The sequence below is a fragment of the Sebastes umbrosus genome, chromosome 14, assembly GCF_015220745.1.
Source record: "Sebastes umbrosus isolate fSebUmb1 chromosome 14, fSebUmb1.pri, whole genome shotgun sequence".
Classification (NCBI taxonomy): Eukaryota; Metazoa; Chordata; class Actinopteri; order Perciformes; family Sebastidae; genus Sebastes; species Sebastes umbrosus.
Genome location: NC_051282.1, coordinates 7,025,345 through 7,039,004, shown reverse-complemented (window position 1 = coordinate 7,039,004; position 13,660 = coordinate 7,025,345). Strand labels below are relative to the sequence as shown.

At 40.7% G+C, this 13,660-nt stretch overlaps 2 protein-coding genes across 5 annotated transcripts in view; one reads left to right on the top strand and one right to left on the bottom strand.

Moving 5' to 3' along the window:
- pecam1 (platelet/endothelial cell adhesion molecule 1) overlaps positions 1–13,660 on the top strand; it is a 192,714-nt gene that overhangs the window by 52,147 nt on the left and 126,907 nt on the right. The window lies entirely within an intron of this gene.
- nptx1l (neuronal pentraxin 1 like) lies at positions 620–4,794 on the bottom strand. Its single transcript, XM_037793422.1, has 5 exons — positions 4,196–4,794; positions 3,703–3,910; positions 2,511–2,755; positions 2,222–2,401; positions 620–1,821 (listed from the first exon to the last, which is right to left on the bottom strand). The coding sequence occupies exons 1-5, from the start codon at positions 4,637–4,639 to the stop codon at positions 1,600–1,602; spliced, it is 1,299 nt and encodes a 432-aa protein (XP_037649350.1). The 5' UTR covers positions 4,640–4,794; the 3' UTR covers positions 620–1,599.

The following is a 13,660-nucleotide window of genomic DNA, read 5'->3' as shown; positions in this document are numbered from 1 at the left end:
TCTCTTTTTGATTAGACTGTCTATAAACTAACACTTGCGGTCCCTGAGAGTGAGTAACTGTACATATTCAGAAAAACTTGTATTTTCTTCAGCCATTGTTAAAATAAAAAGCAAACAAACTTGCTGGCAAAAGTTAGCTAACATGTTCAGATAATTATTCTGCCTCCACCTACGCTCCGCCCACAGAAATACGTCATCATGTTTACGAACAGGAAAGTAACTTGAATTAACTCTGGTTTTAGCTCTGTTTTTGGTCTCCACCAACTCCTGACAAACATATCTGGCTCTTTAGCTATGTTCACCAGCTCTTCTCTAATTTTGTCTACGTGCTGTTTGGTGCCGAGCAGATGTACAGTGGGTTTTTAGCGATTTTATTTTTATGAGTGACCCCTTTCACATGCAAGTAGTCACGTGACCCATTAGTAATATACAAATATTGATTATAGCAGCCAAATCTAATGGTCCAATTGGCAAACTCACAATTGCACACTCAGGAGAACAGGTAGATTCAGGAGGTCAAGTTTCGACCTCTAATTGTATCGAATTGAGATCATATTTCATTACATCTGTGTCATAAAGAGTGTGCACATTTCCCCAAATAAATATGTAAACACCTGTATATGATTCAAGTATCACAATTTATTACAAAAACTAGAACTTTTTTTCATCTGTCCGTGTTGCCATGCTTTAAGCATATAACAATACAGTATAAAATCTCAACCCAAAAGTCGGATAGTAAAAGCAAAGATCATAGATGCTGACGCAGCATTTACAGAAGTTAAGACATGCTGTTACTGTACAGAGAACATTCCCACTGAAGTACAAACATCTGCAAAATGCGTCATTATCATCAATGAGTTGCATTTTACAATAAACGATCTGATCCAAACTCATTCAGAAGTGTTACAAGAAACACTGCTTCTTTTCAAAATCAATTTACAGGAAAAATAAACACAAACACTCTGCAAATCATAATGAATGTGCTGAGATTTCTTTTTTCAACAGCCCAAGGCACTCAGGCTCGAATGTTGGCAATAAATACGTCATTCTTTTACACAAATTCACGTCAAGCAGGTGGTGGCAGAGAAAGAATAGTGAGAGAGAAACAACGTCGTCTATTTCATGACCTCTTGAAGAGCTCATTCCTTTTAAAGAAGTCCACCTTGTCCTTTTTCACAGTGAAAATCCCTGGCAGTCGAGACAGAAAAGACGTTTTGAAGAGTCGTTTTGTTGAATTGCGTGACATCTGTTGGCTAAAAACTACACAACCTCCTACTGTACTTCTGACGCTGGCCTGACATTTTGGGTCTCCGAGAGCATCCTCTGCTCTCCGGAGCGACATCGGCTACTTCTTCCAAACCACCACAAGTAGGCCTGATGGTGCATTCAAGCACCCCCAGGATGCTAAAAGTGTCCATTTGCAGTGACCTGTCCCACATGGTAAAAATCTATCAAGTGTCCACAAATGATGTTTTCAAATATCTATAACAAATCCAGATGCTATTCACTGAAATGCTCCTGATCTTTCAAATCAGTTTACCGATGCTGTGACAACAGAGTGGCTCTAACAAATGCATTGATCTCCTCTTTCCCTGCAGTTCAGTTGAGCTGGCGGCAAGCTTCGAATGTCCACTTCGAGGCGCCTCCGTAAATGTCAAGGCTCGTCTCCATCCACGCGAAAACGTTGCCAACTTGCGCTTTGCTGCTGCATGTCGCCAGATTGTATATCTCTCCGACGGATAGTTTCCGATCCCAGATGTGGAAGTTTGCCAGGTCTCCTACGAAAGCTTGCGTGGCGTCGAATCCTCCTCCGAGCGTGTCCTGTGTGGAAAAGACAAATGGATTTAATTATGGCAAGGAAAGAACAAAATTGCCTCTTGGATTATCTGGATTATTTAACTGATTAAACTGAATGAGGCATCTTCAATCCACTGAGATTCTTGATGAATTCAAGATCTAATCACCTTATTAAACATGTGATTTACAGCCAGGATGGAGTTGAAAACTGAAATCTGTTTCTTTATGTCACAATGAAATGGCTAATCATCCACATCACACCTCATCAAAATATTTGAATCACGCCTATATGCATTATGTCCTGCCCTGACATCCTCTTATAGTGTATAAAGCTCTCCAAATGTAGTTTATGTGGAGCTTGAAACAATCAGTGTTGCCTTCATGGACTTGGAAAGCGTTCGAAACAGCAGTGTGTTGTGTTTACCTGCTCTTGGCCGAGGATCAGCAGGCCCTGTGGTTTGATGGGATGGTATGGAGCCAGATTCTCTCCGCTCCCCCTCTTGACGCCATCCTGGAAAGCTTCCCAAACACCATCTCGAGTGGTCCAGGTCACGCAGATGTGATGCCACTTCCCATCATTGATAAGGAAAGGCAGCTTAGCAACCTGGAAGAAGATAGAAGCTGCTAGTCAGCCAAAATACTCACTCACAGTATAATATAAATCAATACATGGCAACACCTCCACAGTGTGTGTGTGTGTGTGGTTGACATGCCTTGTCGTTTATTAGTATCTCCATCGGGTTGTTGCCCCACTCTATGAGGACCAACTCGTTGGCTTGACCCGGGACTGCGTAGGAGAAAGGTGTGCCCACTCCCGGAGACGCATTGGACTTGAGCCACATGCACACGGTGAGGGCGTACATCTCCGGCAAGCTCTTCTTCACTTTGGCGTACATGTAGTTGGTTCTCAGCGGGAAGGTGAGCTGGAATTTATCCAGAGGCCTGTTTTCTCTTTGACCTGCGGGAGAAGAAATAGACACTTGGTCGTACACCATGGACACAGATCTGGACACAGATGAACAACACTCGTACTTGTGTTGAAAATGAGATTGACACCTTTCAACCTTGCACAGATTATTTATTATTATATTTGTATTGCACATTTCTGAATGTTAGTTGTACATGTTTTATAATGTGTATTATGTTTATTACCTTAATTTCATTAATTTATGTACAATATAATTGTTGTTATGAGGTGTAAGAGCTCTGTCCCCCCTCATGTCCTTGTGTGTCTCATACAAAGTGCCTTAAGAAATACTGGTGCCAAAGTGCCTTAAGAGATACTGGAAAGTATCAATGTGGGTTTGGACATATATCATTCTATGGACGCACACATTCTGGGGGGATTTATGGTGTAGAGGAATTACATGTTACACAACCAAATCCACAATATCCAGATTTGCTTTAATCTCTTATGATAAATCTACCACAGGGACAGGACTATACTGACGTTGGTACCCGTCATCTCTGCTGCCACACCTCTCTGTTTTACTGACACACAAGTTTTTGTTTTTTTTTGCAGTGTGGTATCAGAGGTGGTTTCACTTCTGAAACAGAGCAAATGGAGGGATGGGCTGTCATCACTGCTTGTTGTGAAATGGTTTAATCTGCGTGAATTAGAGCAGAGAGACTGCAGAACACACCGGGCTGCTGCTGCAGCTTTGTGCGGATGAGTAAAACATTAAATCGACTGCTGAGGTCATAAAAGCTTATGATGCCAAAACTGGATGTGCAGAGATGATTTTTTTTTCGTTTGGTGATCTAATATCTCCTCTTGGTTGCTGAAGCATTCCTGGATCACCTATCTTATCCATCTCTACACTTAAACCCACCAAACCCTCACCAGATCTCCTTTTACTTTCTGTGCGTAAAAAGCCGATATACACTCTCTTCCCACAACTCTACCTTTCTCCAGGTCTGTGATCCTCTGGTGTAGAGATGTGAGGGTGGACTCCACTCTGCCTCGCTGCTCTGTCTCATTCCGGAGTCCGGGCTTCCCCTCCTCGATGCTGTTCACCCGGGACAACACCTGCTTCTCCAGGTCGTCGATCTTACTCTGGAGCAGGTCTTTGAGGCTGTTCGCTTGCACAGAGTTGTTACTTCTGCTGAATTGCTGTTAGAGGGGGAAAGGAAAAGAAGCATTTAGCTCAGAATGATCTTTACAAATATACTTTTTTTTCCTATTGCAGTATATGTGGAACAAGCAGCTTTATTTCTATCTGGCAAGGTTTGTTTTTCTTGTGTGCTCACAAGATGGCAAATTGACCCAAATCAGCTATTTTTATATTATTATTATGTAGTTATTATATTGGTCAAGAAAAGTGGGTTGGGCATAATTTTGAGTTTTGCGCATGAGAGTGACCCAAAGTATTGAAAACCGTCCTCTCTATAGCCATACCTCCAGGTTTTCTAATCTCTGCTTCAGTGACTGTAAAGTCTGTGATAGTTGCGTCAAAGTGTCCTGGGGTCCTCTGGATACATCCCCCATGGTGTTCTTGGTCCCAACCTCTTTTCTCCGACCCCCGGGCCGCGCGTCCCCGGGCTCTGCGCCGCTCTGGCTCTCGCATCGAGCCAACTTCGAGGTCAGCTCCCTGATGGTCTCCTTCTGGTTCATGATCGTCTCTTTCTGCTGCAAAACCGTCTCCCGCAGCTGCAAGACGGTGGTCTTCAAGTCCTCCCCCGGCACGCTGTTCTGCAAAGTGGCTGCGCAAATGTCCATATCCTTTGGCACGGACGTGCAAATGAACTGCGTCTGTGCGCCAAAGTCTTGAGAGGAACTCTCCAAAAACAGGCAGGAAAATAGAAAAAGTCTCCAACTGATTCCGTTCTTCGTGGCCTGCATGTCTGCGTCTATCTGTGCTATGGGTTTTGTGTGGTTTAGTTTTTGGTTTGATGGAGCCGCAGTGCCTTGACGCGCTCCTTGTCTCCTTGTTGTTGTAGTCTGGTCTGTGGAAGCGCAGCGCCTTTTATACAGCGAGTCGGTTCTGCGCAGAGCTGCTTCACTGCATCACGACCGGAGGAGGAGGTGGAGGGAATCTGTTCCTGTTTAATCGGCTCCAGGAGCAGCGTCACATTCAAGAGATGAAACCCATTTTTTTGCTCTCAGGGCTTCCCACATGTTAAATCTTTCATCGCTTTCGACTATTTGTCATTTCTCGCTGTGTATTATTCATCTGGAAAAAACGCGCATTTGTGTAGGCTGCTTGGCGTGGCGTGGCGTGGCGTGGCGGGGAGCCAAGACAGCTGTGTTTGTTTTGTTTTTTATTTTTTGCGCACACAGAAAACTCTCTCACACACACATGCAAACACACTGGAGGTGGATGGAGATCAGAAGTTAGTGCAATTTGTTGTCGGTGGAGTCCCCGCAGATTTCAGCACCACGGAGAGCTCCACAACCACATCACATTATCACAGAGAGCAGAGGAGCGTCTGGAGATGGAGATGCTCAGTTTGCAGTTGTTGGAGCCTTTTTTCTCTCTCCGTTCAGCTTCAGCTCAGATTGATGTGAACATTCATTTTTTTTTTTTTTTTTTATATTTCTCTTTTTTTTTTTTTTTCTTTCCTTTTACACCACTTGTTGTGATCAGACATGTTTGTTTGATGATGCCTTTTAACTTTTTTTTTTCAGGTCAAACTCAGGCCAGATAATCTAAAAAAAAACAAAAAACACATATACACACACTAGGACTGGGCGATAAGGAAAAATAAAAATATCATGGTGTGGGCTGTCAATCAATTAAAATATTTAACCACGATTAATCGCATGATTGTCCGTAATTGATCATTGATCATCATTATGCTTGCTTTATGCAAATGTATGTATATATCTATTATTGGAAATCAATGAACAATGCAAAACAATGACAAATATTGTCCAGAAACCCTCACAGGTACTACATTTAGCATAAAAAATATGCTCAAATCATAACATGGCAAACTGCAGCCCAACAGGCAACAACAGCTGTCAGTGTGTCAGTGTGCTGACTTGACTGGGACTTGCCCCAAACTGCATGTGATTATCATAAAGTGTCTGTAAAGGGGAGACTCGTGGGTACCCGTAGAACCCATTTTCATTCGAATATCTTGAGGTCAGAGGTCAAGGGACCCCTTTGAAAATGGCCAAGCCAGTTTTTCCTTTGCCAAAAATTCAGCCTATGTTTGGAGTGTTATTTAACCTCCTTCGCAAAATGCTAGTATGACATGGTTGGAACGGATTCCTTAGGTTTTCTAGTTTCATGTGATACCAAGATCTTCAGTCTAGCTTTAAAACTGAGCCTGCTACTAACTAAAAATTGTAAGTTGCGTTAATGCCTTAAAGACATTAGTGGTGTTTAATTTGCGTTAACGCGTTATTATCGCGTCAACTTTGACAGCCCTAAATTTTTGACCAAATACCTCAATATCGATATTGCAGATATAATGACTAAGTGGGTAAAGGCAAATAATAGAACAGCTAGAACAATCTGGAAAGTTCAGAAAATCACTTTACTGTATAAGGTAGCCTTTAAAACCAGGAAAAGACAACACTTGTGCCATATTATGATATTACGATATCCAAAATCTAAGACGATATCTAGTCTCATATCACTAAAGACATGATATTGATATATTGCCCAGCCCTAACACACACACACACACACACACACACACACGCGCGCACCGACCTTATTCCCAAAGACCCTCTCCTGCAGTGGCGATCTGCTCTCCACATCACCGCTCTAATCATCTCCCAGTTTCTCAAATGATAATCTGTCCCTGAGCAATTTACCCCATCTATTATTCAGGAAGGACAATTTTATTATTTTTCCGTTGCCCACTCAGTTCTTATCTTATTCGGTCAATGTTGAAAATAAAATGAAAACAGTTTGAATAAGTAATGAAAACATATCGGCTCTCAGATTTAAAATTGATTTCTTTGGAAAGATGAACACGGGAAGAGGAACACCGCATGAGGGACAAAAGTCTGAATGTGACAAAGGGACATTAGACGGAGGAGGTTAGATAGGTCACAGCATAATTATTAGGTCTGTTAAGCCAAATGCTTTATAGCTGCAGGTGTCGTTTAACAGGCTGGATATTAACACTGAATCACCGATTAAATTGTTGTCAGGAGGAAGGACTTAATTTCCCATCATAATCTAAGATCTGGTGCATTATACCGTGTTACCTACTTGAGAGTAAATGGTGCATTTGAGAGATTTAAACAGAGTCATGCTCTCCAACATATTTCCATGACATCAATCATCTTAAAGTTGTCTCCATTATGTTTTGTCATTATATAACAGCTTTTTGATTTTAAGAAGTCATTGCGTGATGATGTTGAAGTACATTAGGCAAAGTAAACGGTGATATAACTTAGTTTTACCAGCTTTCATGGATCTCTTGAACGTCTCCTGTGGATTTTGGTCCCTTTTAATGACGCAGCAGCATCTAAGAGGAATGAAAAGGGGGGAGAGGGTTAGTGACTTTACTCTGTCCGTAATCCAGAGTTGATGGACAGTTTTTGATATTATAAAAAGCAAAAATGAGGCTTACATGAGCGAGAGAAAGTAATTTCTTTTGAGCCTTTTTAGCGCGGCATGGAATTTATAAGAAAAAGTGAATTTAAGGTGACATAACTGTCCGAGTTTGCTACTGTTTACCTCAATGTTTTTAGGAAATAGATGGAAAGAGTAATACCAGAAAACACAGGTCAAAGAAGTCATATAGCAGAACCAACCAAACCCTTCTTTTGTGAAAATCTCAACAGAAGCCTTCACAGAAAAAACGAATAGTAGCACAGAGTCAGAGGAAATGCTTTTAGCTGCATTGCCTTTGGGTAAAATATAAACTGACAAAAAAATATGAAACTTTATTAGATGTTATGCAACATGAAGCCTTGCACTCTGGCCCTGTCAGAGCAGCCCAAACTTGGAGAGCAAGAAAATGTGAGTAAACAACCTTTTCCTCTCCACCGTATCAACCATCTGGTAAATTTGTGCTGGTTATATGATAATTACACATAATGGACCACAGTGCTTTCCAGTTCTTCGCAAAGGACATTCATAATTATGTTCCAAAATGATGCGGTTATTAATGAGCAGAATAGACAACCCAACTGAATGAACAGTAGTTTCAATATTTTACATTTTAGTTTGGATTGACTTTATCAGACTTTATATAATCAGACAGAAAAAACTAGACATCTTCTACTTGTGGGACTAAAATAGCATTGCAAAATGTCTAACTCTCATTATGAATTCATTATTTAGTGCTTCCCATATAGACAAAACTCAGAGCCATATGCTTAAAGAAGAAGAACATTCACTCCTCCGCACTACTCACAAACATACTGTACATATCCTCTCCTGTCCTCTCCTCTCCTCTCCTCTCCTCTCCTTTCCTCTCCTCTCCTCTATCTTGCCTTTCCTGCTGTCCTCTATCTTCTCTCCTCTCCTCTCCTCTCCTCTCCTCCCTGCTCAAGTACACACTCGAACCACACTTGTTTTGTAGCCTTTCCAGTCTCTCAAATTAACATGTTCCTCTGGATGCCACAAGTTCACCCCGCAAGCATATTGAGTTACGCTGTGATTTCAAAAAAACATTGTAACAGCTGTTGAATTTATAATCTTGTTAGCCATGGTGTGCATGAAATAATAATAGGGTTTGGATGAAATGATTATTTGTTGTTCCAAGTCATTGTGCTAGACGTGACAGCACAACAATCTGCGACACCGGAGATACTAATCTCACACAAACAGCTGCCAGTAGCTCTTATCACAATGCTGCACACTATACAGCCTCTGTTCTGTTTAGAGCTGTGCTGCCCGGCCGCCATCCACCTGTTGTGGCGAACAGTATCTCCTTAATAATGCATTCAAACACAGTGGAAATGCTTTCTCCAGCACTAGAGATCAATAGTTGTAATTTCACATGTTGGCATCTTGCCTTGACAGGCTTTTTCTCCCTGATTTCTTTCTCCTCCCCAACTTCTGCTGTAGCGCGGCGACAGCCATCAGGGGGGAAAAAACATCCTGGGCTTTTTAGTTTTTGTTTTAAATCATTTTACAATTTCAACACCAGAGTTGAGGGTTTTGAGAAACTTGTCTGTTGACATCAGAGCTGGAAATTAGGGCTGTCAATCGATTGAGATATTTAACTGCGATTAATCGCATGATTACAAATTAATCACGCATTTTTTATCAGTTCTAAATGTACCTTGAAGGGAGATTTGTTACGTATATTTAATACTGTTATCAACATGGGAGTGGGCAAATATGCTTGCTTTATGCAAATGTATGTATATATTTATTATTGGAAATCAATTAACGACACAAAACAAATACAAATATTGTCCAGAAATCCTCACAGGTACTGCATTTAGCATAACAAATATGCTCACATGGCAAACTGAAGCCCAACAGGCAACAACAGCTGTCGGTTTGTCAGTGTGCTGACTTGAGTATGACTTGCCCCAAAACTGCATGTGATTATCATAAAGTGGGCATGTCTGTAAAGAGGAGACTCGTGGGTACCCATAGAACCAATTTCATTCACATATCTTGAGTTCAGAGGTTAAGGGACCCCTTTGAAAATGGCCATGCCATGCCAGTTTTTCCTCCCCAAAATTTAGCAAAAGTTTGGAGTGTTATTTAGCCTCCTTCACGATAAGCTGGTATGACATGGTTGGTACCAATGGATTCCTAAGGTTTTTTGGTTTCATATGATGCCAGTATATTCACTCTAGCTTTAAAACTGACAGCCTACAACCTAAACATTGCAGTTGCGTTAATACATTAAAGAAATTATTGGCGTTAAAAATGAATTTGCGTTATTATCACGTCGACTTTGACAGCCCTAGTGGGAATAGAACAACATAGCACTTAATATCAGAAACTGTCAAGTACTGAAAGCTGATTCTCACCTTATGTCCATAAATCAGTCTCTCGCTCACTCATTCACTTCTCCCTATCAGACCAGTCATACTAAATGGCGTATGAAAGACATGGTAATTTGCAAATCATTTCGCTGTGGCGTGTCATTTTTACGCCATGTAGTTTGTACTGACTGCAGTGTAAATTCATCCACGTAAATATGCTACGCTCGGGGGCTAGTGACGTCAAATAAAAAATGAAAAAGACTGCTCGTGATAGGCAGGAGGGAAGGTGGATGGGTCCAACAAACACAGGACCTGTAACCAGGAGGCCGGTGTTCAAGACAGGTGTTCGTGTCCCAAAGTGTTGTTTTATTTATTTTGAAGTTGCATTAGTGACGATTGAGACTTGTTTTCCGTACTTCTTTTACATTGTTTCCATACGTATTTTACTTAGTTTACGTGCTTATTTTAAGCCAAAATATGATGTTTTCTTAAACCTAACTAAGTGATTTTGTTGCCTGAACCTAACTGCGGCCGTTACCGTAGTTTTGTTGCATGGCATAAAAATTGCACGAGAAAAGAGGCATACAAATGACAAGCGAAAAGCCTAAAATGTATTCTCATGCGTAATGTCTGTGTAATGTCGTACTATTTATACGCCTTCCCGTGAGACCGGGTTGATGTAATATACACCCAGTAGTTGATACTTTAGTGAGCAGTAAACTATTGATTATTCTATTTTTGGATTTTAGATTTTGTTCAGGCACAGTTCTTGTGTGATTGCTGTAAACTGATGCATTTGACAAGTTTGGTTTATTTGGGTACATTTAAAAAAAGCATTATAATATCCCTCAATGTGAGGTATTGAGAAAAGTATCATTTTGGTATCAGCACTGAAAATTGTTTTGGCATGGGTGTTGAGAAATTTCAAACATTACCCAGCCCTAGTTGACAGTGACATTTTTTTCCCCAGAAAACCACAATGGTAAAAAAATAAATGAAAAGTATTCTATTATTTTAGGGGATCCGGCAGCCACAGCTATTTTATTGACGTTCAGATTTTTTATGACAGTGGCTTTCTCTGACTGTACTTCCTGTCTCCTCCCAGTATATTCTCTGTTCTTCAGATCAATTTCACATGTTGCCGCCGTTACTTTTTACTTGTAATTGAACAGAAATACAGTGGAAAAACAAGGTGTATAGTGTATGTTCAGGTTGAAAACACAGTCAGCAGGATAGTTGTATGGTTCCCAATAACTAAAAAGCTGCAGTTTGTTGCAACAGTTGCTCCAATGCATCCAAGAGACATTAAACCCAACTGATTCAATCACAGTAATTAGAGAATAAGCTTCACACCTACAATGTAAAAATGTGTACAGTATGCCGGAGGAAGCTAAAGGTCACCAACACGGTTGTTATCCATGTCAGTGTAACCACTGTGTGGAACCGTCTCTGATAAATACTGGAAGGTATTTCATCATTTCTATTAACAAAAGCCTAATTAAGCCGCCTCGCCATACCAGAGGAGGAAAACAGCTGCCATTTTGGGGTCACTGGAACGTTAGTATGCAGTGGCTGGTCAGAGTGAGGAAAATGTCATGCAGTTGCCAACACAGTGTAAAAAAAACCATAGCCCAGAGAGGCTAATTAAGATATTTATTCTCATAACTTCCCATCACTTCCCTTTTTTCTGAGTTATTTCCCTCATGGTCTCCAGATGGAGTTTTTCCTACAGTGTGGTTGCGGTCCTTATGTTTTATTAAAGGTTGTGATTTAATTATTTCTCCGTCTGCATGAGCTGAGCGCCCATCTGAAATTGATACAATGCATCATCTGACATTGGGATCATTTTCTGTGTTGATGCGACAGTGCTGTCCTCCTGCTGAAGATGATGAGGAAATATATATAACAATATGCACATGGAAGTCTTTCTTTTATGCCATTGCCCAGATAGAAAAATCTCTTAATTTACTGTTGTGCATCTGCTTTTACAACTCACTCATTCATCATCTAATTTTTCTGATCTAATCTGCTGTCAGAGGAAGCGCTCACATACTGTATCCATGGAAAGCTTTATGATCTGCTATTTGTGTGTGTGAATAAGCAAACTGGCTTCCTGCAGTGCACTCATACCACCACTGATTGCTTTTGCTGTCTTGTGCATGTTTGGATTGTATAGATCATCATTTTTTTTTTTTTTACTTTAATACTTTTCTTTGTCTGTTTACGCTGGCCGTGTGTTTGCTTCTCTGTGGATTGGCTTTCTTAAATATTAATATCATAAAAGATATCCAAGCTGTAATTATGGGCAGATATATGCTTGCCTTTCTTGGCCATTGTCTATTTCTTTTAAATTCATAGAAGGTAGGGAAACACATGGGGATGGATAAAATACCATTAACACTAAATTAAATTAAAGGAGCACTCCACCAATTTTACACATTAATTGCCAGGGAGAGTGCTACTTAGCCTGTGAGAACAGCTCTATAATGGCTTCTGTGGCTCTGGGGAGCTTTGTAAGGATCAAAAGATGAGGGCGTTTTACCCGGCATGAAGGGTCTAATGTACAGACCAGTCGGCAAAATCTGGGTGTGAAAAGTGAAGCCAATGTGGAAGTGCCTTAAACCTGCATTCTTTCTAACAGCCAGCAGGGGGCGACTCCTCTGGTTGCTAAAAGAAGTCTGATTGTATAGAAGTCTATGAGAAAATTATCCTACTTCTCACTTGGTTTATTACCTCAGTAAACATTGTAAACATGAGTTTATGGTCTCAATCGCTAGTTTCAAGTCTTCTTCAATACAGCTTGATGTTCATTTAGTAAATGATGGTCCCATTTAGAGTCAAATAGACCATAAAGCAGGGGATGCTTTAGGGCGTGGCTACTTTGTGATTGACAGGTTGCTACCAGAACATTATCCAATCGTTAACCCTTTCACAGTGTGTTTTCAGTTCATGAAAGTTAGTTATAACCTCTTTGGTCAACTAAAAATGTCTTATTCAGCATTCAGTTGTACTTAGCTCCACCCTCTAGTGTCACTTCTGGTTGCAAAAAAAACAAGATGGCTACCGCCAAAAACTAAGAGGGTGAAGGCCAAAATACCGAACTAGGGGCTTCAAAACGGCAGTCCACAAACCAGTGGGTGACGTCACAGTGACTACGTCCACTTCTTATATACAGTCTATGGAAATGACACTAGTGAGTTGCATTATGGGAAATGGAGGATCCAGTGTTTTTGGAGCTTAGCCCAATGCTAGGGACTAAAAATCTGGATATCTCAACCTTTGCTGCTTCGATTTTGTCCATCCTTTACTGTACATGTTTATAATAAACCTGTTGCACAGTCTCTACGTGGCACTGCTGCACCTCTTTCCAGATGCATTTCAACATGTGCTGTGTTAGGCATATCTTGGGATAATGTTTGGGACTTTTGGTATATTAGTTTCTTTTTGTAGCATTTATCACAGATGTGTTTAGAATTTAGGTACAGATGATTTGGCCTCTTCCATAAAGTCCATGTCCTTTTCCATAAGTACGTTTTATTGTTTTGACTATCCGCTATAGGTGTCTACATTACTATAAGCCCTTAGAAAATGAGGTACAGATTCCTGTCATCCATCTGTAACGACAGCACATTGATTTCTCTTTGTCTTCTCATAGCATTGGTATCGTATTTGACTATTGTTTTGGGATGAATACAAGCTGCACAGTAATCTTTCAGTACCTGAAGGGATGTTACATTATGAATTAGGCATCAGACATTCTCAGTATCACATCAGAAACGGCCTTGTGGATTTGATTTCAATCTCGGCTCAGATTCCTTCAGCACTGTGGAAGGCTGTCTGCAGATTCGACAAACACTGTGCTGCTCACATTTATTGCTTTGAATCAAACAGTTCTTGCGGCATCGCAGAGGAAAAACTTGTTTTGAGTTACAGATTGTGCGACCGTTTTCACAGCAATTTCACAAATCGCCCGCTAAACCATACATGTGAGTTATTATTAAACCC